The sequence below is a fragment of the Bos grunniens genome, chromosome 4 (genome assembly GCF_055505025.1).
Source record: "Bos grunniens cultivar Pamir isolate PY7600 chromosome 4, Bosgru_T2T1.0, whole genome shotgun sequence".
Classification (NCBI taxonomy): Eukaryota; Metazoa; Chordata; class Mammalia; order Artiodactyla; family Bovidae; genus Bos; species Bos grunniens.
The window spans coordinates 42,835,341-42,862,261 of NC_141168.1; the positions used below are offsets into that span (position 1 = coordinate 42,835,341).

Consider the following 26,921-nt stretch of genomic DNA (forward strand, 5'->3'; position numbering starts at 1 on the left):
CCACTGCTTTCCGGGGATGCATTACATCACTCTAGTTCAGAATCTGCCTCAAGGTTTCCTTTTCCCACATACAGTCACTGCCTTGAAGAATTCCATAGGTCATTTAAATTTCAACTTGTTTGCCAGCACCTAGAGAAGACAAACTTTTAAAAAAGCAAAGAGATACTCAGCTTTCAACACTAACTACCAAGCAAGAAGACAGGAAAAACAAGCTTGCCTAAAGACATTTTAAATGTTTCCCTGGTGGCTTCAAGCTTAAAACTACCACCACAAATCCATCACCTTTGTCCTGGAGAAGAAAGGTCAGAGGGAGAAAATAGATTACAAATATACCTGCATCCTAAAAATTCTGTGATTGGCTTAAAGGATAAAAAAGCGAACTGGAATCTCCACCAAATTACTGTCATTTCAATGTTTTATGATAATAAAGCCAAAAAGGTAAACTCAATTTATTTTTCCCTAGGTGTGCTCAACAACAATTTTGACATGAAAGTTCAAACATGTGATAAAGGTTAACAGTAAGTGACAGGGCAAAGACCTTATCCAAAGAGAAAAAAGCCCTTTATAAATAGTTTCAATATATCATGCATTCTTCCATGTTTTATTTCAATTAATCTTTTGAGGATCCCCAAACCTAAAAGTCTCTAATTCAAGAATGTGATTAAGACCTGTAACTCCATTAACAGGAAAATGAGGCAGAGGGAGACTTAGTATTTTAGAACTCCATTATGATGTAAGACTAAGTCATCAAATTCCTCCCATGATTAACATATGAGATCAATGTTCATGTCTAAGAAAGCAAAAGGAAAAAGGATTCAAATTAAAAACAAGCTTTAGTCTTTTCAGGTTTTAAAAAGTAATTTAACTGTTGAGATTTATTCATGTCGGTGTTTAATTGTTTTATAGGATTATCTACCTTTAGAAGCCCCTAACCTGTTTGCTCTTTACCAAATGCATTACTACTTGTTCAGTCATCCAGGATTCAAACCTGGGCCTCCTCTGTCACCTGGCTTTCATTAGTCAGGATTAAGTTCGACCACATACAACAAGAGCAAAAACAGACAACAGATAAAGCCAATGGCTTACACAAGGTAATTGTATTCTCACGAAAAAAGAAGCCCAGATGCAGCTGGGCCAGTGTGTACAGGTTCACAGTGCCAGGCTTTTTCCCTCTTGATGCTGTGTCATTCTCAAAACATGTCCCCACCTTCAAGGCCCAGGGTAGCTGCTTGGGCGCCTGCTATCACATGCCTATAATAGCCAGTAGGAAAGAGTGGAAGCAGGGTTCAATCCTTCTAATAACACTTTCTAGAAGTTGCACACAGCACTTCTTTCATCTCACTAAACTGAATTTAGTGATATGGTCACATCTAGCTACAAAAAAAACTTGATTTTCAATCTTTTCATTGGGCAACAACAGTATGTCCAACTGAAAATCTGGGTTCTACTTTACAAAGAAAATGTTTTCCAGGATGAGCACAGTCAGTCTTCGGGATACTTCTTACTCCACACATCAGTCCTCTCAGCTCTTCACCACTATTTAGCTAAGTCAATCCTATCAGCATGGTTTAATTCGCTTCATCATCATCTCTGCCTGAACGATAACATCTTGACCGAGTTCCTTGAGCCAAATGAAAATGAGGGGAAAACAGAGAGACTGGCTGCAATCTGCTGTCTGTGCGTTTGTGGGTAGTTTTGCTGAGCTTTAGTGGTCAGAGATGGAGATGAGGGTCCTGAGAAGGAAATCTGTCCATATGTCAGGAAACACTTCTCAGTGGAAAGAATAAAAAAAAACAAGAGAGAAAAAATATTAACAACATTCTATACGCAACACAAATATTTTCCACAAATGAAAGCAAAATAAAAACTTTTGCAGATAAATAAAAGCTGATAGAATTCACTGAAAACAGACATGCACTATGAGAAATTTTTTAATTGAAACATTTGAAATATACTGATGAAAGTAATCAAAGATAACAGATGGAAATATGTATCATGTTCTTGGGTTGCAAGAATCAATATTGTGAAAATGACCATACTACCCAAAGCATTTTACAGATTCAGGGCAATCTCTATCAAACTACTAATGGCATTTTCCACAGAATTAGAACAAAAAAATTTACAATTTGTATGGAAACACAAAAGACCCTCAAGAGCCAAAGCTATCTTGAGAAAGAAAAACAGAGCTGGAGGAATCAGGCTCCCAGACTTCGGGTTGTACTACAAAGCTACAGTAATCAAGATAGTATGGTACTGGCACAAAAACAGAAATATAGATCAATGGAATAAGATAGAAAGCCTACAGATAAACCCACATATCTATGGTCACCTAATCTTTGACAAAAGAAACAAGAATATACAATGGAGAAAAGACAGTCTCTTCAATAAGTGGAGCTAGGAATTAATACAAGAGAGCTACACGTAAAAAGAATGAAATTAGAGCACTCCCTAAAACCATACACACTCCAGTATTCTTGCCTGGAGAATTCCATGGACAGAAGAGCCTGGTGGGCTACAGTCCATGGGGTCGCAAAGAGGCAAACATGACTAAGTGACTAACACTTAAACCTGCCATCTCCTGCATTAAGAGGCAAATTCTTTACCACTGAGCCACCAGGGAAGCCCAAAGGAAGCCGTAAGTAAGACAAAAAGACAACCGCAGAATGCAAGAAAATATTTGCAAATAAAGCAACTGACAAGGAATTCATCTCCAAAATATACAAACAGCTCATATAGATCAATATCAAAAAAACAAACAACCCAATCAAAAAAATGGGCAGAAGACTAAACTGACAATTTTCCAAAGAAGACTTCCGTACGGCAAACAAGCACATGAAATGATGCTCAACATCACTGCTGAAAGTGCAAGTCGCTCAGTTGTGTTCGACTCTTTGTGACACCGTGGACTATACAGTTCATGGAATTCTCCAGGCCAGAATACTGGAGTGGGTAGCCTTTCCCTTCTCCAGGGAATCTTCCCAACCCAGGGATAGAACCCAGGTCTCCTGCATTGCAGACATATTCTTTACCAGCTGAACCACCAGGGAAGCCCAAGAATACTGGAGTGGGTAGCCTATCCTTTCGTCAGTGGATCTTTCTGACTCAAGAATCAAATCAGGGTCTCCTGCATTACAGGCAGACTCTTCACCAGCTGAGCTACCATGGAAGCCCAATATCACTATTAGAGAAATGCAAATGAAAACTACAATGAGGTATCACTTCACACAGGTCAGAATGGTCATCATCAAAAATTTCATAAACAATAAATGTTGGAGAGGGTATGGAGAAAATGGAACTCTCCTACACTGTTGGTGGGAATGTAAACTGGTACAACCACTACGGAGGTTGTATGGAGGTTCCCCAAAAAACTAAACACAGAACTACCATATGACCCAGCAATCCCACTCCTGGGCATACTCCTGGAGAAAAATATAATTAAAAAGATACATGATGTACCCCTCACCCCCAGTGTTCATTGCAGCACTATTTACAATAGCCAGGACATGGAAGTAACCCAAACCTCCACCAGCAGAGGAATGGATAAAGAAAATGTGGTACATTTATACCGTGGAATATTACTCAGCCACAAAAAGGAACGAAATGGTGCCATCAGACGTGGATGGACCTAGAAACAGTCATACAGAATGAAGTCAGAAAGAGAAAAACAAATATTGTATATTAATGCATATATGTAGAATCTAGAAAAATGGCATAGATGAACCTATCTGCAAAGCAGAAATAGAGACACGGAGAACAAATGTATGAGTACCAAGAGGGGAAGGGGGGCTGGTAAGGATTGGGAGACTGGGATATATACACTACTCATGAAATAACTTTACTCAGCTTTCATTCCAATCCTAAAGAAAGGCAATTCCAAAGACTGCTCGAACTACCACACAACTGTACTCATCTCACACGCTGGTAAAGTAATGTTTAACATTCTCCAAGCCAGGCTTCAGCAATACGTGAACCATGAACTTCCAGATGTTCAAGCTGGTTTTAGAAAAGGCAGAGGAACCAGAGGTCAAATTGCAAACATCCACTAGATCATCGAAAAAGCAAGAGAGTTCCAGAAAAACATCTATTTCTGCTTTATTGACTATGCCAAAGTTTTTGACTGTGTGGATCACAATAAACTGTGGAAAATTCTGAAAGAGATGGGAATACCAGACCACCTGACCTGCCTCTTGAGAAACCTATATGCAGGTCAGGAAGCCACAGTTAGAACTGGACATGGAACAACAGACTGGTTCCAAATAGGAAAAGGAGTACATCAAGGCTGTATATTGTCACCCTGCTTATTTAACTTATATGCAGATTACATCATGAGAAACACTGGGCTGGAGGAAGCACAGCTGGAATCAAGATTGCGGGGAGAAATATCAATAACCTCAGATATGCAGATGACACCACCCTTATGGCAGAAAGTGAAGAGGAACTCAAAAGCCTCTTGATGAAAGTGAAAGAGGAGAGTTAAAAAGTTGGCTTAAAGTTCAACATTCAAAAAACAAAGATCATGGCATTCAGTCCCATCACTTCATGGGAAAGAGATGGGGGAACAGTGGAAACAGTGTCAGACTTTATATTTTGGGGCTCCAAAATCACTGCAGATGGTGATTGCCCCCATGAAATTAAAAGACGCTTACTCCTTGGAAGGAAAGTAATGACCAACCTAGATAGCATATTGAAAAGCAGAAACGTTACTTTGCCAACAAAGGTCCATCTAGTCACGGTTTTTCCAGTGGTCATGTATGGATGTGAGAGTTGGACTGTGAAGAAGGCTGAGTGCCGAAGAATTGATGCTTTTGAACTGTGGTGCTGGAGAAGACTCTTGAGAGTCCCCTGTACTGCAAGGAGATCCAACCAGTTCATCCTAAAGGAGATCAGTCCTGGAAGTTCATTGGAAGGACTGATGCTGAAGCTGAAACTTCAGTACTTTGGCCACCTCATGCGAAGAGTTGACTCATTGGAAAAGACCCTGATGCTGGGAGGGATTGGGGGCAGGAGGAGAAGGGGACGACAGAGGATGAGATGGCTGGATGGCATCACCGACTCAATGGACTCGAGTCTGGGTAAACTCCGGGAGCTGGTGATGGACAGGGAGGCCTGGCATGCTGTGATTCTTGGGGTCACAAAGAGTCGGACACAACTGAGTGACTGAACTGAACTAAATGAAATAACTAATAAGAATGAACTATATAGTACAGGGAATTCTACTCAAAGCCCTGTGGTGACCTAAATGGGAAGGAAATCCAAGGAAGACAGGATATATGAATACATGTGGCTGATTCAGTTTGCTGTACAGCAGAAACTAACGACATTATAAAGCAACCATACTTCAGCAAAAATATATTTGACATATAACATCGTGTAAATTTAAGGTATACAATTTATATTGTAATACAATTGCCTTTGTAGCAATAATCACCTTTATCACATTATTTAACTATTTTCTTTTTAGTGGTTGGAATAACTGAGTTTGTTTCTTAGCAAGTTTGATGATTGTAACAATATTATCTGTAGTCTCTGTACTATGCATTAATTCTCTACCACTTATTTAACTACTTGGTAGCAAGTCTGTCCTCTTAAACATTTTTCCTATCCATCCACCTACGATCCTCTGGTAACCAACATTTTACTCTGTTTCTATGAGTTTGTTTTTTTCCTATTCTTCATATAAGTGATATCATACAGTATTTGTCTTTCTCTGACTTATCTCATGAGAAATATTAAAGTTCTTCCAGCAGAAGAAAAATACCAAATGGAAACTTGTAACCACAAAAAAGCCAGAGAGGCCTACAATATAAAACACATGGCTAAATGCTAAGGACATTTTTCTCTCAATTTTAATCTTTTTAAAGGTTAATTGAAATGACATCAGCAAGATGGCACAAGAGTTTTCTACTGCTATTTCCCCAAAGACCAACTGACTAGGACAATCACCTACCAAGAAGGCAGCTTTTGTAGAACTCTGGAGTCCAGCAGAGAAGCTCCAGGACACTACGGGAGCAAAATAAAAAAGGGATTAGATGTAGAAGTAAAACAACCACGTTACCCTCTCCCCAACAGTGGTGTAACTCAGGATCTCTCGCCAGCTATTTCTCCCACCATGGAATGTTTGAGAGCATGCAAGTGAGTACTCAGCTTCCCCAGCTGGACAGCATACTGCCAAAAGGACCCACTTCTTTCCTGCCCCATCTAGGGGTACTGAGGTGAATGTACAACTGAGGGGCAGGGAGGGGCTGCCAGAGCCAGAGACGTGTCAAAGTAACATGGATCCTACTAACCATTTCAAGGACAGCAGCAAGTCCACAGCTGAACTGCTGGGGAGGCCTCACCTTCAGTAACCTCAACGATCTGTGCACCTCACTCACACACACTCTCCCACCCAATGGCAGGCTCCCCCCTGCTTCACACTTTGATGAGGGATGTGTTCAACACTCTGCATGCAACTAAAATTGTGTATAAAAAGATGTAAATACAAAGGAATAATATTAAGCCATTAAAAAAACACACACACAAGGAAATCCTATCATTTGTAACAACCTGGATGAAACCGGAGGACATTATGCTAAGTGAGATAACCCAGAGAAATAAAAAGAAATATTGCATAATCTCAAATACTGGACACTCTTAAAAGAAAGCTGAACTCACAGAAACAGAGTGGTAGGGTGGTTGCCGGAGACTAGGGAAATGGAGAGAGGTTAAAGGGTACAAACTTTCAGTTATTAGATGAAAAAGTCCTGAGAATCTAAGTACAACATGACTACCGCAAAAACAGCACAATGAAAGTACAGAATGGTGATTATATTCTGTATTAGATAACTGAAATTTGCAGAGAGTAGATATTAAAGGTTGTCACACACACACACACAATCACTAAGGTAATGGTTAAGTTGATTCTGGAAATACTTTCACAATCTATACCAATATCAAATCATCACGTTGTACACTTTAAATATAGTTTTGTAAATTATACCTCAAAAGCTGGAAAAAACTAACTGGCTCTTTAAAGAAAGTTCAATAATTAGGTATGTGGTTTATAACAAGTAGAAGTAAAATGTGATAAAATAACATAAGATGAGGACGCAGAATGGAAGTATACTGTGTAAGATTCCTGTGTGAAATGGTATATCACTTAAAGATAAATTAATAATTAGCTATATAAACTCTAGAGTAACTACTAGAAAGTAAAACAAAAGGTACAGCTAATAAGCCAATAATGGAGATAGAATGGAATCACAAAAAAATACTGTTAATCCAAAAGAAACGAGGAAAACATGAAGAAAGAGGAATAAAGAGACATTTAGAAAACAGAGAACAAGATGGGAAATTTTAAATTGATCATGTTGATAATAAATGCAAATTGTCTAAACATTATGCTTAGATGGCAGAGATCATCCTAATGGAAAAAAGAAAAAAAGCAAGACCCAACAACATACCATCTGCAGAATTAGCTGATCAACAACACTCACCAAAGTCTCTAAGGCCTATAAAAATTTAAAATATCTTCTTCCTTATACCTGGGAAATTACTTGATGGAGAAGGAAGGAGGGCCCAAAAGGGGCTAATAAATCTTCACAGTGAGTCAAGAAATTTTGCATCAATAAAAAATTTCCCTTCCAGACAAGGAACAAGACCTGGAAGTGACATATAGATTCAAGGCATTAGCTCTGATAGAGTGCATGAAGAACTGTGGATGAGGGTTCGTGACACTGTGCAGGAGGCAGTGATCAAGACCATCCCCAAGAAAAAGTAACGCAGAAAGGCACAATGGTGGTCTGAGGAGGCCTTACAAATACCTGAGAAAAGAAGAGAAGTGAAAGACAAATGAGAAAAGGAAAAAATACCCATCTGAATGCAGAGTTCCAAAGGAATAGAAACGAGAGAAAAGAAAGCCCTCATCAGTGATCAATGCAAAGAAATAGAGGAAAACAATAAAATGGAAAAGCCTAGAGATCGCTTCAAGAAAATTAGAGATACCAAGGAAACATTTCATGCAAAGATGGGCTCAATAAAGAACAGAAATGGTATGGACCTAACAGAAGCAGAAGATATTAAGAAGAGGTGGCAAGAGTACACAGAAGAACTGTACAAAAAAGATCTTCATGACCCAGATAACCATGATGGTGTGATCACTCACCTAGAGCCAGACTTCCTGGAATACTAAGTCAAGTGGGCCTCAGGAAGCATCACTACAAACAAAGCTAGTGGAAGTGATGGAATTCCAGTTGAGCTATTTCAAACCTAAAGATGCTGCTGTGAAAGTGCTACACTCAATATGCCAGCAAATGTGGAAAACTCAGCAGTGGCCACAGGACTGGAAAAGGTCAGTTTTCATTCCAATCCCAAAAAAAGGCAATGCCAAAAACTGTTCAAACTACTGCACAATTTCACTCATCTCACATGCCAGTAAATTAATGCTCAAAATTCACCAAGCCAGGCTTCAACAGTACGTGAACTGCGAACTTCCAGATGTTCGAGCTGGATTTAGAAAAGTCAGAGGAACCAGAGACCAAATTCCCAACATCTGCTGGATCATCGAAAATGCAAGGGAGTTCCATAAAAACATCTACTTCTGCTTTATTGACTACACCAAAGCCTCTGACTATGCGGACCACAACAAACTGGAAAATTCTTCAAGAAATGGGAATAACAGACCACCTTACCTGCCTCCTGAGAAATCTGTGTGCAGGTCAAGAAGCAACAGTTAAAACTGGACAAGGAACAATGGACTGGTTCCAAATTGGGAAAGCAGTATGTCAAGGCTGTATATTGTCACCCTGCTTATTTAACTTCTATGCAGAGTCAGTCAGTCAGTCCAGTCGCGTCCGACTCTTTGGGACCCCATGGACTGCAGCACTCCAGGACTCCCTGTCCATCACCAACTCCCAGAGCTTGCTCAAACTCAGGTCCATCTAGTCGGTGATGCCATGAAACCATCTCATCCTCTGTCGTCCTCTTTTCCCCCTGCCTTCAATCTTTCTCAGCATCGGGGTCTTTTCCAGTGAGTCAGTTCTTTTCATCAGGTGGCCAAAGTATTGGAGTTTCAGCTTCAGCATCAGTCCTTCCAATGAATATTCAGGACTGACTTCCTTTAGGATGAACTGGTTGGATCTCCTTGCAGTCCAAGGGACTCTCAAGAGTCTTCTCCAACAACACAGTTCAAAAGCATCAATTCTTCGGCACTCAGCTTTCTTTATAATCCAACTCAGACATTCATACAAGACTATGGGAAAAACCATAGCTTTAACTAGACAGACTTTTGGAGGCAAAGTATGTCTCTGTTTTTAATATGCTGTCTAGGTTGGTCATAACTTTTCTTCCAAGGAGTAAGCATCTTTTGATGGCTGCAGTCACCATCTGCAGTGATTTTGGAGCCCAAGAAAAGAAAGTCTCTGTTTCCACTGTTTCCCCATCTATTTGCCATTAAGTGATGGGATCAGATGCCCTGATCTTAATTTTCTGAATGCTGAGTTTTAACCCAATTTTTTCGCTGTCCTCTTTCACTGTCATCAAGAGGCTGTTTAGTTCTTCCTCGCTTTCTGCCATAAGGGTGGTATCATCTGCATATCTGAGGTTATTGATATTTCACCCAGCAATCTTGATTCCAGCTTCTGCTTCATCCAGCCCACCATTTCTCATGATACACTCTGCATAAAATTTAAATAAGCAGGGTGACAATATACAGCCTTGCTACTGCTGCTGCTAAGTCACTTCAGTCATGTCAAACTCTGTACAACCCCATAATGGCAGCCCACCAGGCTCCCCCATCCCTGGGATTCTCCAGGCAAGAACACTGGAGTGGGTTGCCATTTCCTTCTCCAATGCATGAAAGTGAAAAATGAAAGCGAAGTTGCTCAGTCGTGTCCAACTCTTAGCAACTCCATGGACTATAGCCTACCAGGCTCCTCCATCCATGGGATTTTCCAGGCAAGAGTACTGGAGTGGGTGGCCACAGCTTTGACGTACTCATTTTCCTATTTGGAACCAGTCTACTGTTCCATGTCCAGTTCTGTTGCTTCCTGACCTGCATACAGATTTCTCAAGAGGCAGGTCAGATGGTCTGGTATTCCCATCTCTTTCAGAATTTTCCACAGTTTGTGGTGATCCACACAGTCAAAGGCTTTGGCATAGTCAATAAAGCAGAAATAGATGTTTTTCTGGAACTCTCTTGCTTTTCTGATGATCCACGGATGTTGGCAATTTGATCTCTGTTTCCTCGGCCTTTTTTAAAACCAGCTTGAACATCTGGAATTTGGCAGTTCACATACTGTTGAAGCCTGGCTTGGTGAATTTTGAGCATTACTTTACTAGTGTGTGAGATGACTGAAATTGTATCGTAGTTTGAGCATTCTTTGGCATTGCCTTTCTTTGGGATTGCAATGAAAACTGACCTTTTCCAGTCCTGTGGCCACTGCTGAGTTTTCCAAATTTGCTGGCATGTTGAGTGCAGCACTTTCACAGCATCATCTTTTAGGATTTGAAATAGCTCAACTGGAATTCTATCACCTCCACTAGCTTTGTTTGTAATGATGCTTCCAAGGCCCACTTGACTTCGTATTCCAGGATGTCTGGCTCTAAATGAGTGATCACACCATCATGATTATCTGGGTCGTGAAGATCTTTTTTGTACAGTTCTTCTGTGTACTCTTGCCACCTCTTCTTAATATCTTCAGCTTCTGTTAGGTCCATACCATTTCTGTCCTTTATCAAGCCCATCTTTGTATGAAATGTTCCCTTGGTACCTCTAATTTTCTTGAAGAGATCTCTAGTCTTTCCCATTATATCGTTTTCCTCTATTTCTTTGCATTGATCACTAAGGAAGGTTTTCTTATCTCTCCTTGCATTCTTTGGAACTCTGCATTCAAAAAGGTATATCTTTCCTTTTCTCCTTTGCTTTTAGCTTCTCTTCTTTTCACAGCTATTTGTAACAGACAGCCATTTTGCTTTTTTGCAACTCTTTTTCTTGATCCCTGTCTCCTGTACAATGTCATGAACCTCATTCCATAGTTCATCAGGCACTCTATCAGATCTAATCCCTTGAATCTATTTCTCACTTCCACTGTATAATCATAAGGGATTTGATTTAGATCATACCTGAATGGTCTAGTGGTTCTTCCCTACTTTCTTCAATATAAGTCTGAATTTGGCAATAAGGAGTTCATGATCTGAACCACAGTCGGCTCCCAGTCTTGTTTTTGCTGACTGTATAGAGCTGCACCATCTTTGGCTGCAAAGAATATAATCAATCTGATTTCGGTATTGACCATCTGGTGATGTCCATGTGTAGAGTCTTCTCTTGTGTTGGCTGGAACGGCAGCTGCACAGCACTGAAGCAGCTGTGAGGAGAAACCCCAAGTTCAAGGGCAAAGAGGCCCCAGCAAGAGGGTAGGAGGGGCAAACTCGTATTTAGAATCAAACCTCATTACCACCAGAGATACTCAGAGGGCTCAAACAAACTTTGTGCGCACCAGTAGCCAGGGATCCCACAGAGACTGAGACAGAACTGTGTTTGAGCATCTCCTGTGGAGGTATGAGTCAGCAGTGGACTGCCACAGGGGCAAGGCTCTGGGTGCAGCAGACTTGGGTATGGCATAAGCCCTCTTGGAGGAGGTCGTCATTAACCCCACCACAGAGCTGCCAGAACTTACACAGGACTGGGAAATAAACTCGTGGAGGGCACAAACAGAACCTTGTGCGCACCAGGACCCAGGAGAAAGGAGCAATGACCCCACAAAAGACTGACCCAGACTTGCCTATGCAGAGTACATCATGCAAAATGCCAGTCTAGATGAAGGATAAGCTGGAATCAAGACTGCCAGGAGAAATATCAATAACCTCAGATATGCAGATGACACCACCCTTTTGGCAGAAAGCAAAGAACTAAACAGCCTCTTGATGAAAGTGAAAAAGGACAGTGAAGAAGTTGACTTAAAACTCAACATTCAAAAAACTAAGATCATGGCATCGAGTCCCATCACTTCATGGCAAATAAATGGGGAAACGATGGAAACAGTGAGAGACTTTATTTTCTTGGGGTCCAAAATCACTGCAGATGGTGACTGCAGCCATCAAATTAAAAGACACTTGCTCCTTGGAAGAAAAGTTATGACCAACTTCAGTTCAGTTCAGTTCAGTCACTCAGTCGTGTCCGACTCTTTGCGACCCCATGAATCGCAACATGCCAGGCCTCCCTGTCCATCACAAACTCCCGGAGTTCACTCAGACTCAAGTCCTTCGAGTCAGTGATGCCATCCAGACATCTCATCCTCTGGCATTCCCTTCTCCTCCTGCCCTCAATCCCTCAAGGCATCAGAGTCTTTTCCAATGAGTCAGCTCTTCGCATGAGGTGGACAAGGTACTGGAGTTTCAGCTTCAGCATCATTCCCTCCAAAGAAATCCCAGGGCTGATCTCCTTCAGAACGGCCTAGTTGGATCTCCTTGCAGTCCAAGGGACTCTCAAGAGTCTTCTCCAACACCACAGTTCAAAAGCATCATTTCTTTGGCGCTCAGCCTTCTTCACAGTCCAACTCTAGACAGCATATTAAAAAGCAGAGACATTATTTTGCCACCAAAAGTCCATCTAGTCAGAGTTATGGTTTTTCCAGAATAAAGAAAGCTAAATGCCAAAGAATTGATGCTTTTGAACTGTGTTGTTGGAGAAGACTCTTGAGAGTCCCTTGGACTGCAAGGAGATCCAACCAGTTCATCCTAAAGGAAGTCAGTCCTAAATATTCATTGGAAAGACTGATGCTGAAGCTGAAACTCCAATACTTTGGCCACCTGATGAAAAGAACTGACTCACTGGAAAAGACCCTGATGCTGAGAAAGATTGAGGGCAGGGGGAGAAGGGGACAACAGGGGATGAGATGGTTTCATGGCATCACCAACTAGATGGACCTGAGTTTGAGCAAGCTCTGGGAGTTGGTGATGGACAGGGAAGCCTGGCATGCTGCAGTCCATGAGGTTGCAAAGAATCAGACATGACTGAGCAACTGAACTGAACTGAACAAATTTCCCTGCCAGGCAATGAACAAATGCAAGTGTCAGAATTATGCATTCTGCCTTTCCCTAACACAGAATGGAATGTGACGAGAAGACAGACATTTTGGGTGAATTCAAGCCTCCCGGCCACATGGAAAATAAGATTAATTTGAAAAGGCCAGTAGAGTTAGTTGTCCTAATTAATTCATATCACACTGACCCACTAAGGCTCCTGCAAAATTAAGCCCCCATCACCAGTTAATTCTACAATAGTCACTGGGCAATAAGAAAGAAGTTTGTGCTGTATCAAGTCAAGGATTAAATCATTTGTAGGAGCCAGTAAATGTGTTGGTATCTATTACCCAACATCTTGACAAGTTAGGCTATCAAACATGCACTTTAGCCTGCTGAGCAGGTCAGCCCAATAAAATAGGTAACCAGGCAATGACCCAGAATTTTCCTCCTCTGTCAAGTAGAAACAAAATATAGATTTCACTGTCTCTTTCATAAATAGGAAGCTATATGCAAGTACATGTGTAGCCATACACATAATTTCCCCAGTAAGCATTACAAGGTAACAAAAAAATAATTCTTAAGATTTAGAATAGGGCAGTTAGAAACACTGGGTCAGCATATGACCTTGAATTCCTGGAAAGCAGCAAACAATAGCAGAACAGTTTCAAAATTTTATGTAGCCTCTTAATACAGATTGTGGTTTGTAAAGCCAATGAGCAAATATTGGGAAGGTGTATCTGAAGGACAGTCAGAGCTGAGTGGGAGCAGACAGTCTTATACTGGGTTGTTTTATCCAAGGATCTAGATAAGAAACATGGAGCCAGGATTCATAAGAGAAATCAAGGCAGCCAATAAAATAATCAGGTCATGAGGAAAGTGGGAAAGCCAAGTGGAGGACTTTTTCTGAGGAGCAGTACAAATGCTTGTATGAGTTTTCTATGGCTACTGTAACAAATTACCACAAACTCAGTGGCTTAAAACAACACAGATTTGGACTTCACTGGTGGTCCAGTGGTTAAAAATTTGCCTGCCAATACAGGGAACGTGGGTTCGATCCCTGGTCTGGGAAGATCTCACATGCCTCAGGCCAGCCAGAACCATGCGCCACAACTACTGAAGCCCAGGAGTCCAGAGCCTGTGCTCCCCACCAAGAGAAACCACAGCAACAAGAAGCCCGTGCACCATAACCAAGAGTAGCCCCGCTCCCTGTAACTAGAGAGTGCCTATGTGCAGCAATGAAGACCCAGTGCAGCCAAAAAAATAAATACATCAACATTTAAAAAAATAAAACACAGATTTATTATCCTAGGTTCTGCTCATTAGAAGTCTAACAGACCTCACAGGGCTACGATCGGTGTCAGTAGGATATACCTTTTCTGGGAGCTTTACAGAAGAATTTCTTTCTTTGACTTTCCATCTTGTAGATGTCATCCACCTTCCTTGACTCACGGTCCCTTCCTCCATCTTCAAAGGAGGCTTGGTCCTTCTCACGTGGCTCTCTCTCTGGTTCTTTCGATTCCCCTCTTCCACTTTTAGGGACCCGTGATTACACTGGGATCACCAAATTAATCCAGAATAATCTCCATGTTTTGAGGTCAGCTGAATAGTAATTTTAACTCCCCTTACCACGTAACTCAGATGGTAAAGAGTCTGCCTGCAATGCAGGAGACTGGGGTTTGATCCCTGGGTTGGGAAGATCCCCTGGAGAAGAAAATGGCAACCCACTCCAGTATTCTTGCCTGGGAGATCCCATGGACGGAGGAGGCTGGTGGGCTATAGTCCATGGGGTCACAAAGAGTTGGACACGACTGAGCGACTAACACTTTCACTTCGCTTTACCACATAATGTTAATATAATCAACAGTTCCAAGGTTTGAATGTGAACACACTAGGGTGGGGGTAATGGAGATGACAGCAACAACATTATTCTGCCTACCATAGTGCTGCTAGCAGCTTTCCATAGGGATTCCTCCACTGATTTCCATGAATAAAGCAAGTCTACGCTATTGTAGATCTTCAGGAAGGTGTGGACAAGGTGGCCAAGAAAGCATTAATAGTACTGCAGACTGGACCAGAATAGAGTAGCTGGGAAGCTTAGTGCCACTAAGAAGCACAAAGACACAAAAAATAGCGGGTGGAGGTGGGAGAAGGATCAGGGTTTGAGCCAAAGGCGTAGCACTGGCTGTAAGATCTTACTTGGGCAAGTCACTTAACTTTCGCATCCCGCTTTCCTCATCCATAAAATGAAAAAGTTGATCCAAATAAATAATCCTCTATAGTCTCTTCAAAGTGCTACAATGTAATGTATTAGGGGAGAAAGGAAAAAAGACCAAAAGTTTATTCTCTTTAAATTTAAAACCAGGGCTTAGTATTTCATCTTCCCATGGAAACAGAGAGTAGAAAAGTACACTTTTTTATTTTGAGGACAAATAAATAACATCTTGAAAACACTAAGTATGTGGGAAAATCTGACTCTCTAAACTATTATTTATTAAACTTTTAACTAATCCATGTAAATTTAAAAAGTCAACAGATGACATATTCTGATGATCCTAATCACTTTGCTGACAAAGGTCCATCTAGTCAAAGCTATGGTTTTCCCAGTAGTCATGTAGAGATGTGAGAGTTGGACCATAAAGGCTGAGCCCTGAAGAATTGATACTTTCAAGCTGTGGTGTTGGAGAAGACTCTTGAGAGTCCCTTGGAGAGCAAGGAGATCAAACCAGTCAATCTTTAAAGGAAATAAACCCTGAATATTCATTGGAAGGACTGATGCTGAAGCTGAGGCTCCAATACTTTGGCCACCTGATGGGAAGAGCTGACTCATTAGAAAAGACCCTGATGCTAAGAAAGATTGAGGCAGGAGAAGGAGATGACAGAGGACAAAATGGTTGGATGGCATCACTGACTCAATGGACATGAGTTTGAGCAAATTCCAGGAGATGATGAAGGACAGCAAAGTCTGGCACGCTGCAGTCCAGGGGGTTGCAAAGAGTCGGACACAACTGAGCAACTGAACAACAATAATTAAAATACATAAAATGATAATATTATACCATTAGGAAAAGAAAGAAAATTTTAGAAGGTTAACCAATCTTTATTTTGGGGGAGGAAGCATTGGGAACCATGTAGGAACCAGTTCCTAGGAAGTAGAAAGTGTCATTCAGGACAAATCATGAGTTATGAAACTGGTAACCAACAGATTAATAAATACAAAGAACAACAAACACTTAAATGTAAAAAAATGAATTAAATGTCCATGATTTCAGAATACTAATTTTAAGAAGATAAAGTATGAAATATACTATGTAGTTAATCCTTAATACACAAGAATATTGTTCATGGTATTTGAATATTTATTGATTGTAGCAATTCTCAGCTATTCAATATAACTCAATCTCCAGAAACAATACCTAGGCTTCTTACCAGAAAGAACTGATTATAATCATTAACATCCTACACAAATGTACCAGAGGAACACAGAAAAGTATAAAGATTTATAGTCAACCTAAAAGTTAAGGAGTATCTCCTCTAAGATAATAATCCAGATACACACTTTTTGGTCTCAATTAACTCTTACATAAATATTAGAAAGGTAGGCTTTGGGAATTCAGAAATAAATATCTGGGTAATTTACACAGAAAGAGAGAGCTACAGGTTTTGTAAATGATTGCCTGTTCTAAATGATAACTATGTTAAAAAAAAAACAAAACAAATGTATATGGAATCAACATTTTAAGGACATCACAGCTGAAATCAGGACAAATATTTATGTTCATGGAAGGAAAGCTGTGGTTCTGGGGATAATGAAGTAAACATTTGGAAGCCTAAGCCCTAGTCTCCATATCTCTAAAGGCCCAGGTTTGCTCATTTGTAAAATAAAAAGATTCTACCATTTGAGAGGATAACAGCTAGTTATTTTTCACACTTACTGATGACAAATAAGAAGCAGGTGTATACTGTCAAATGAAAGCCATATGATAGATAAGGGAATAACTTTACATTAGAAAGCATCGTTAAATATTACAACTTGCTATCAAAAAAAGCCTATAAATTACCTTTTAGTTTAGTAGCAAACTTGGTTTTTAGAACCGTTTTAGGTTCACAGGAAAACTGAGCAGAAGAGAGCTCCCATCCATCCCCGGTCCCATACACATAGCCTCTCCTACTATCAATATCCTGAGCCAGAGGGTCACATTTATTACAATCAATAAGCCTACAGTGACACATCATCTAAAGTCCATAGTTTACATCAGGGTTCACTCTTGGAGTTAACATTCCATGGGTTTTGACAAATGTATAACCATATGTAGCCACAATTATAGTATCATATAGAACAGTGTCACTGCCCTAAAAGTCCTCTTGACTTTGCCCCTTCATCCCTCCCTTGCCACCAACCCATGGCAACCACTGATCTTTCTACTCAAATTACCCTTTTTAAAGGTCAAAGGCTTACCTAGGATAATGCTTCCCTAGGAAGAGAACTAAAGAGCCTCTTGATGAAGGTGAAAGAGGAGATTTAAAAAGCTGGCTTAAAACGTATCATTCAAAAAACTAAGATCATGGCATCCGGTCTCAACACTTTATGGCAAACAGATCAGGGAAAGGTGGAAACAATGGCAGATTTTATTTTCTTGGGCTCCAAAAATCACTGCAGACAGTGACCACAGCCATGAAATTAAAAGATGCTTGCCCCTCGGAAGAAAAGCTAAGACAAAACTAAACAGTGTATTAAAAAGCAGACACATCACTTTGTTGACAAAGGTCCATCTAGTCAAAGCTATGGTTTTTCCAGTAGTCATGTATGAATGTGAGAGTTAGACCATAAAGAAGGCTGAGTGCTGAAGAATTGATGCTTTTGAATTGTGGTGCTGAGGAAGACTCTTGAGAGTCCCTTGGACTGCAAGGAGATCCAACCAGTCCATCCTAAAGGAAATCAGTTCTGAATATTCATTGGAAGGACTGATGCTGAACCTGAAACTCCAATACTTTGGCCACCTGATGCGAAGAGCTGACCCATTTGAAAAGACCCTGGTGCTGGGAAAGATTGAGGGCAGGAGGAGAAGCGGGCAACAGAGATGGTTGGATGGCATCCCAGACTCAATGGACATGAGTCTGAGCAAACTCTGGGAGATAGTGAAGGACAGGGAAGCCTGGCATGCTGCAGCCCACAGGGTCACAGAGAGTCAGATGTGACTTAGCAACTGAGCACCAGGACAATGCAACCTAAAGGACGAACAACTCCCTATATGGCCATTCAACATCCTAACCTATCTTTTCTCATTCTCATTGCATCACTGAGCAACGGACATGAGAATGAAAATACTTCCCTCAAGAAATGTAATATCAGTAAGTTATTTGGTACATTAGTTATAACAAACTCTGATATTATACTCATCTAAACTTCAAAGAATTTTAGAGAATGTGGTACAACGTTACTATCTGAAAGCAAGTAAGCAGTATTTTGTCCTTACCATTTTTTCCTAATAATCTTTAATATTTATGCCATTTTTGATTAGCTTTATTTTTCAACAGATGCAATAGGTAGAGCTAAAATAAAAGAAACCGGCACTTCCTGCTCCTGATAGTATAATAAAAAGCCTTCATCATAATGCCCTATGAGCTTCTGCTTCCCTGCTTTTTGTCAAGAAATTCATAGACCAAAACTCCAGCTTTTACATTTTTTTAATAGCAGTGGTCAAAATACTGGAAATTAACAGCTATCAAAAAGCAGAATCTGGCAATGTACACTTATGAGACATATTTTACAGTTAAGAAAAACCATGGTGGCCATTCCTTAGAGCTCTTCCCTGACGCAAGCCTGGCTTACAGCTGTTTCACAAGCCCTAACCCTAGACTCCGAACCACAGTCAGGCAGGTATGGGAGACCCAAACCATCCTGGCTAACTGAGTGAGGCCCCTTGTCACCTAGAGCACATTTTCACTTGCCAAAACAGCTTGTTTCCAGTCAGACAGGAGTAGAGCTGATGAGAGAGAAGGCTGAAAAGATCATCATCTCTTGTGTGTTTCCAACTACAGTGCACTGCCAAGAGGCCAGTTTTCAGATGAAAAAATGTTATTGTGGATTTTCAAGCCATTTTCTATGTATCATGTACCATGGCTAGGATCATTTTGGCTTCTCGTATTACCTAAACCCAGTACACTTTAACATGAAATTTTGTTGTTCAAGGTAGGCAACATAGATCCTTTTAAAAATCGAACCTAGCAAATGTGACTAGAAAGGGTGGGGGCTCAAATGTGGCTTCTGGATGCTAGTAACATTCTACTTCCTGATTTGGGTGCTCATTACACAATGTGTAGAGGTGCATATTATTTTCAGTATTAATGAAATACTTCAATAAACAAGCTCAAACCAAATCAAACGTTCACCAATAGAAAACTAGAGTAATGGGTATGAAACAGGTAATTCACAAAAACTCAAAAGGGCAGTAAACTTTGAAAAGATGTCCCATCCCCGTGAACTTCAGAACCCTTTCCCTACTGCCCTCAGACACACCTCTATCATTCTCAATTACTCAACCTTTTCTCAGACGTTCCTGCTTGGGACACAACCCTGGCTGCACACACAATCACCTGGGAGTTTCAGAAAATTACCCAAGCCTGAGCTCCACCTCAGACTATTTGAGTCAGAATCTCCAGGGGCTGGGACCCAGGAAATGGTATGTTTACAAGCCCTCCCTGGTGATTTAGGTGTGCAGCCAGGGTTGAAAGTCACTGCCAACTGAAACCTGGCTCTCCCTGAAGCCCTCTGCAGTCTGTCTGCCTTAATGCTCATAATCCTCTTCCCATTAAGCTGGAGACAAGGTTGGTGCTCTTATTTCTCATTGCCACTTCCAAATTCCTATCTCACTGGTCTCTAAAAGCTTCCAGCTTTCAACCTCACATTATCAGACCACACCATTCCTAATTCTGTTGTGGTCATCAACATGACACCCCCAACCTCACTCCTGAACAATTTTAGCTCGTGGCTGTGATACTCTCTCCAACGCTGTTGTTATCAAACTGCATGATAAAAGAAATCAACAAATACCTTGAGACAAAAGAAAATGGAAAAATAACATACCAAAACTTATGGGATACAGCAAAAACAATTCTAACAGGGAAGTTCATCATAAGGATAAATGCATACATGAAGAAACAAGATAAATCTCAAATAAACAAGCTTATTTACACCTCAAGGAACTAAAAAGAGAAGAACAAATGAAACCCATACTTTATAGAAGGAAAGAAATAAAGGTCAGAGTAAAACAAAATAAATGAAATAAAGACTAAAAAGACTAGGAAAAGATCAATGAACTAAGAGCTGGTTCTCTGAAGAGATAAACAAAATGGACAAACCTTTAGCTCGACTTATCAAGAAAAAAAAAAGACTCAAAGTCCAAAATGAAAGAAGAAACATCATGATTGATACCACAGAAATACAAAGGATCATAAGAGACTACTATGAACAATTTATATGCCAAGAAATCTGAGAACCTAGAAGAAATGGATAAATACCTAGAAATAAAATGCATGATGATTTAAATATCTGCACAGATGATCCCTGACGGTCTCCTTTCCTCTCAGAATCTGGTCCTCACTTGACCGTAGCGACTCATTCTCATAATCATACCCTAGAACCTGTCATTACCAATAATTTGACCCCCTCCACCATCTCAATTTCTAGCATCCTACTCTTCAGCCACCCCTTATTTTTTCAATTCACCTCCTTGAAAATCTTTTTTAAAACTCTAGTTCTACAATCCATTGATCCTACCACCTTTTCACTGTTCTTCACCAACCTAGAGTCCATGGCCCATCACTATACCCCGCTCTTTTGAACACCTTGTCAAACCCTCAACTACCTTGTCCCCTCTTCCCCTATCATCATCAGCAGGCACACCCCAAACCTAGATAAATCCTACCACCACATCATCCACACATCCAAGTGAGTTTTTTAACTCTGCTGACTGACCTCACTATGCACCTATGATCAGAGACAAGCGGGCCAAGGTGCGGCCTTGTAATCACAGACCATTTCTCTATCCTCCTGAATGACTGCTACTGTTGTCCAGTCACTAAGTTGTGTCGAACTCTTTGCAACCCCATGGACTGCAGTACACCAAGCCTCCCTGTCCCTCACTATCTCACAGAGATTGCCCAAGTTCACGTCCATTGAATTGGTGATGCTATCCAACCATTTCATCCTCTGCAATCCTCTTCTTTTGCCTTAAATATTTCACAGCATCAGGGTCTTTTCCGATGAGTCGGCTGAATAATTATGTCACACCTTTTCCTCTCTTCTCACTCTCCTTTATTTCAGTCCTACATCACATTCAATGAGAGAATAAAAAGCAATTGAATTTATTAGTTTACCCATATTTGTGCCAAAGGACTCTTACCTTCCCTTTGCCACTGGGATGAACGGTCCGTGCTCCCACGATTAATAAAATCAGTCCCTCCCCAGTATGCTAGATCCCTCTCCTTTCATCTACTCAACTCATTCCAGCAATTCTCCTTTCTCTTTCATGCAGGATCAGTTCCCCCCATTTTATATATCACTCACATCAGCATGAAACATGCTGAAGTATCTCTTATCTTTGAAAAAACTTTCTTAATCCCATATCTTCTTCCAGCAATAGTCCCATTTCTCTACTCTGCTTTTGGAGAGAAATTCTTCAAAGGAGATGTCTATTTTTGCTATCTCCAAAACCTGTCTTCCCATTCTCTGAGAGGATACCAACCTAGTCTTGATCGCCTCACTACTCCACAGAAAAACCTCCTGTGAAAGTCTTTATTGACCTCCATGTTGCTAAAACCAAAGATCAGGTCTCAGCACTCACCCTACTTGATCTATTGGAGCATATCTGATATCACCAACCAGTCCTTTTTTAAAACACTTCACACTAGGCTTCAAAGACAATACTGCTCTGGTTCTCCTCCTCCTACCTGGGCACTCATTTTCAGTCTCTCCTGTTCCTAAGCTTCATCTTTCTGACCTCTGAACACTGATCTGGCCCAGGGCTCTTCCTGGACATCTCCACATTCATCCCTCCAATCTCATGACTTAATCCTCTCCTCGGTGTTGACATCCTTGCTTCTAGCTATTACAGACTCTACTGCAGACTCCATTGACTTCTATTGCAGACTCATGTATCTACGTGCCTTGTCAACATCTTAACCAAAATGCTGAGGAAGCATCTAGAACTTGCCAGTTCAAAAATCAAACTCCTGAATTCTCCCTCCTCCCCAAACCTACTTCTTCCACTGATCCTTTTCAATGAATGGCAACTCTAGCCTTGCAGTTTTCACAGCCAAAAGCTCTGCACTGATACTTATTCTCTCACAGCCCACATCTAATATATCAGCATACCTCACTGGCTCTGCTTATAAATATTATAAATAATACATGTATCAGTTCAGTTCAGTCACTCAGTCATGTCCGACTCTTTGCAACCCCATGAATCGCAGCACGCTAGGCCTCCCTGTCCGTCATCAACTCCCAGAGTTCACCCAGACTCACATCCATCGAGTCAGTGATGCCATCCAGCCATCTCATCCTCTGTCGTCCGCTTCTCCTCCTGCCCCCAATCCCTCCCAGCATTAGAGTCTTTTCCAGTGAGTCAACTCTTCACATGAGGTGGCCAAAGTACTGGAGTTTCAGCTTTAGCATCATTCCTTCCAAAGAACACTCAGGGCTGATCTCCTTCAGAATGGACTGGTTGGATCTCCTTGCAGTCCAAGGGACTCTCAAGAGTCTTCTCCAACACCACAGTTCAAAAGCATCAATTCTTCAGCGCTCAGCCTTCTTCACAGTCCAACTCTCACATCCATACATGACCACAGGAAAAACCATAGCCTTGACTAGACGAACCTTTGTTGGCAAAGTAATGTCCCTGCTTTTGAATATGCTATCTAGGTTGGTCATAACTTTCCTTCCAAGGAGTAAGCGTCTTTTAATTTCATGGCTGCACTCACCATCTGCAGTGATTTTGGAGTCCAAGAAAAGAAAGTCTGACACTGTTTCCACTGTTTCCCCATCTATTTCCCATGAAGTGATGGGATCGGATGCCATGATCTTCGTTTCCTGAATGTTGAGCTTTAAGCCAACTTTTTCATCTCCTCTTTCACTTTCATCAAGAGGCTTTTTAGTTCCTCTTCACTTTCTGCCATAAGGGTGGTGTCATCTGCATATCTGAGGTTATTGATATTTCTCCCGGCAATCTTGATTCCAGCTTGTGTTTCTTCCAGTCCAGCGTTTCTCATGATGTACTCTGCATAGAAGTTAAATAAGCAGGGTGACAATATACAGCCTTGACCTACTCCTTTTCCTATTTGGAACCAGTCTGTTGTTCCATGTCCAATTCTAACTGTTGCTTCCTGACCTGCACACAAATTTCTCAAGAGGCAGATCAGGTGGTCTGGTATTCCTATCTCTTTCAGAATTTTCCACGGTTTATTGTGATCCACACAGTCAAAGGCTTTGGCACAGTCAATAAAGCAGAAATAGATGCTTTTCTGGAACTCTCTTGCTTTTTCCATGATCCAGCAGATGTTGGCAATATGATCTCTGGTTCCTCTGCCTTTTCTAAAATCAGCTTGAACATCAGGAAGTTCACTGTTCACGTATTGCTGAAGCCTGGCTTGGAGAATTTTGAGCATTACTTTACTAGCGTGTGAGATGAGTGCAATTGTGCGGTAGTTTGAGCATTCTTTGGCATTGCCTTTCTTTGGGATTGGAATGAAAACCGACCTTTTCCAGTCCTGTGGCCACTGCTGAGTTTTCCAAATTTGCTGGCATACTGAGTGCAGCACTTTCACAGCATCATCTTTCAGGATTTGAAATAGCTCAACTGGAATTCCATCACCTCCACTAGCTTTGTTCATAGTGATGCTTTCTAAGGCCCACTTGACTTCACATTCCAGGATGTCTGGCTCTAGGTCAGTGATCAGACCATCGTGATTATCTGGGTCGTGAAGATCTCTTTTGTACAGTTCTTCTGTGTATTCTTGCCATCTCTTCTTAATGTCTTCTGCTTCTGTTAGGTCCATACCATTTCTGTCCTTTATCGAGCCCATCTTTGCATGAAATGTTCCTTTGGTAGCTCTGATTTTCTTGAAGAGATCCCTAGTCTTTCCCATTCTGTTGTTTTCCTCTATTTCTTTGCATTGATCGCTGAAGAAGGCTTTCTTATCTCTTCTTGCTATTCTCTGGAACTCTGCATTCAGATGTTTATATCTTTCCTTTTCTCCTTTGCTTTTCACTTCTCTTCTTTTCACAGCTATTTGTAAGGCCTCCTCAGACAGCCATTTTGCTTTTTGCATTTCTTTTCTATGGGAATGGTCTTGATCCCTGTCTCCTGTACAATGTCACGAACCTCATTCCATAGTTCATCAGGCACTCTATCTATCAGATCTAGTCCCTTAAATCTATTTCTCACTTCCACTGTATAATCATAAGGGATTTGATTTAGGTCATACCTGAATGGTCTAGTGGTTTTCCCTACTTTCTTCAATTTAAGTCTGAATTTGGCAATAAGGAGTTCATGGTCTGAGCCACAGTCAGCTCCTGGTCTTGTTTTTGCTGACTGTATAGAGCTTCTCCATCTTTGGCTGCAAAGAATATAATCAATCTGATTTCCGTGTTGACCATCTGGTGATGTCCATGTATAGAGTCTTCTCTTGTGTTGTTGGAAGAGGGTGTTTGTTATGACCAGTGCATTTTCTTGGCAAAACTCTATTAGTCTTCGCCCTGCTTCATTCCGTATTCCAAGGCCAAATTTGCCTGTTACTCCAGGTGTTTCTTGACTTCCTACTTTTGCATTCCAGTCCCCTATAATGAAAAGGACATCTTTTATGGGTGTTAGTTCTAAAAGGTCTTGTAGGTCTTCATAGAACCGTTCAACTTCAGCTTCTTCAGTGTTACTGGTTGGGGCACAGACTTGGATTACTGTGATATTGAATGGTTTGCCTTGGAAACGAACAGAGATCATTCTGTCGTTTTTGAGATTGCATCCAAGTACTGCAGTTTGGACTCTTTTGTTGACCATGATGGCCACTCCATTTCTTCTGAGGGATTCCTGCCCGCAGTAGTAGATATAATGATCATCTGAGTTAAATTCACCCATTTCAGTCCATTTCAGTTCGCTGATTCCTAGAATGTTAACATTCACTCTTGCCATCTCGTTTGACCACTTCCAATTTGCCTTGATTCATGGACCTGACATTCCAGGTTCCTATGCAATATTGCTCTTTACAGCATCAGACCTTGCTTCTATCACCAGTCACATCCACAGCTGGGTATTCTTTTTGCTTTGGCTCCATCCCTTCATTCTTTCTGGAGTTATTTCTCCACTGATCTTCAGTAGCATATTGGGCACCTATTGAACTGGGGAGTTTCTCTTTCAGTATCCTATCATTTTGCCTTTTCATACTGTTCATGGGGTTCTCAAGGCAAGAATACTGAAGTGGTTTGCCATTCCCTTCTCCAGTGGACCACATTCTGTCAGATCTCTCCACCATGACCCGCCCATCTTGGGTTGCCCCACGGGTATGGCTTAGTTTCATTGAGTTAGACAAGGCTGTGGTCCTAGTGTGATTAGATTGACTAGTTTTCTGTGAGTATGGTTTCAGTGTGTTTGCCCTCTGATGCCCTCTTGCAACACCTACCGTCTTACTTGGGGTTCTCTTACCTTGGGCGTGGGGTATCTCTTCACAGCTGCTCCAGCAAAGCACAACCATTGCTCCTTACCTTGGATGAGGGGTATCTCCTCACCGCCGCCCTTCCTGACCTTCAACGTGGCATAGCTCCTCTAGGCCCTCCTGCACCCACGCAGCCACAGCTCCTTGGATGTGGGGTTGGTCCTCCCGGCCACCGCCCCTCCCTCGGGCGTGGGGTTGCTCCTCCAGGCCGTGGCCCCCGACCTCAGACGCGGGGTAGCTCCTCTGGGCCATTCTTGCACCATCGCAGTCTGGTACTCTCGGCCACTGCCCCTGACCTCGGACATGGGGTAACTCCTCTTGGCCACCACCCTTCGGGCATGGGGTCCTCCTGGCTTCTGCCCCTGACCTCGGAGCCATCTATAGATTTAATGCAATCCCTACAAAAATCCCAACTGCATTTTTTTTACAGAAATAGAAAATAATTGTAAAATTTGTATGGAACCATGAAAAACTCAAATAGCCAAAAAAATCCTGAGAAGGAAAAAAAAAATCATACTTCCTGATTTTTACCTATATCACAAAGCTATAACAATCAAAACAATAAGATACTGGCATTAAAAACTGACATGTAGATCAATGAAACAGAATTGAGAGCCCAGAAATAAACCCATGTATATGTGGTCAACCAATATTTGACAAAGTAGTCAAAAATACTCAATTGAGAAAAGCTAATCTCTACAATAAATATTGCTGGGGAAATTGGATATTTACATGCAAAAGAATGAAATGAAACCCTTACACCACTCACAAAATGAACTCAGAAATGGATTATTAAAGATGTAAATGTAAGACCTTAAACATAAAACTCCCAGAAGAAAGTAAGATTAAAAGATCCTTGACATTTTCTTGGCAATGACTTTTTCAGATATGGCACCAAAAGAATCAACACATGAGACTACATCAAACTAAAAAGCTTTTGCACAGCAAAAGAATCAACAAAATAAAAAGGCAATCTACAGAGCAGGAGAAAATATTTGCAAATCATGTATTTCATAAGGGCTAATATCAAAAATACATAACTCATAAAATTCAATAACAAAAAGCAAATAATCTGATTAAAAATGAACAAAGGACCTGAACGGACATTTTTCCAGAGAAGACATACAATGACCAACAAGCACATGAAAAGATACTCAACATCACTAATTATCAGAAAAATGCAAATCAAAACCTCAATGAGATACCACCTCACACCC

At 41.1% G+C, this 26,921-nt stretch overlaps 1 protein-coding gene across 35 annotated transcripts in view; it reads right to left on the minus strand.

Annotated features, from left to right (window-relative positions):
• COA1 (cytochrome c oxidase assembly factor 1) overlaps positions 1–26,921 on the minus strand; it is an 80,070-nt gene that overhangs the window by 39,714 nt on the left and 13,435 nt on the right. For 21 of the 35 annotated variants that reach the window (XM_086396076.1, XM_086396063.1, XM_086396066.1 and 18 more), the window contains exon 2: positions 5,948–6,000. The exons of 11 other annotated variants lie outside the window; for them this stretch is intronic. Coding sequence is in view for 2 of the 24 variants with exons in the window: in XM_086396053.1 (XP_086252179.1) it covers positions 5,948–6,000; positions 14,374–14,466 (146 nt within the window). In the remaining 22 variants the exon portion in view is untranslated. Of the gene's footprint in view, positions 1–5,947; positions 6,001–14,373; positions 17,970–26,921 lie in introns of those variants that run through there. 3 more of the 35 variants (XM_086396089.1, XM_086396053.1, XM_086396054.1) reach the window with 3 other exon arrangements.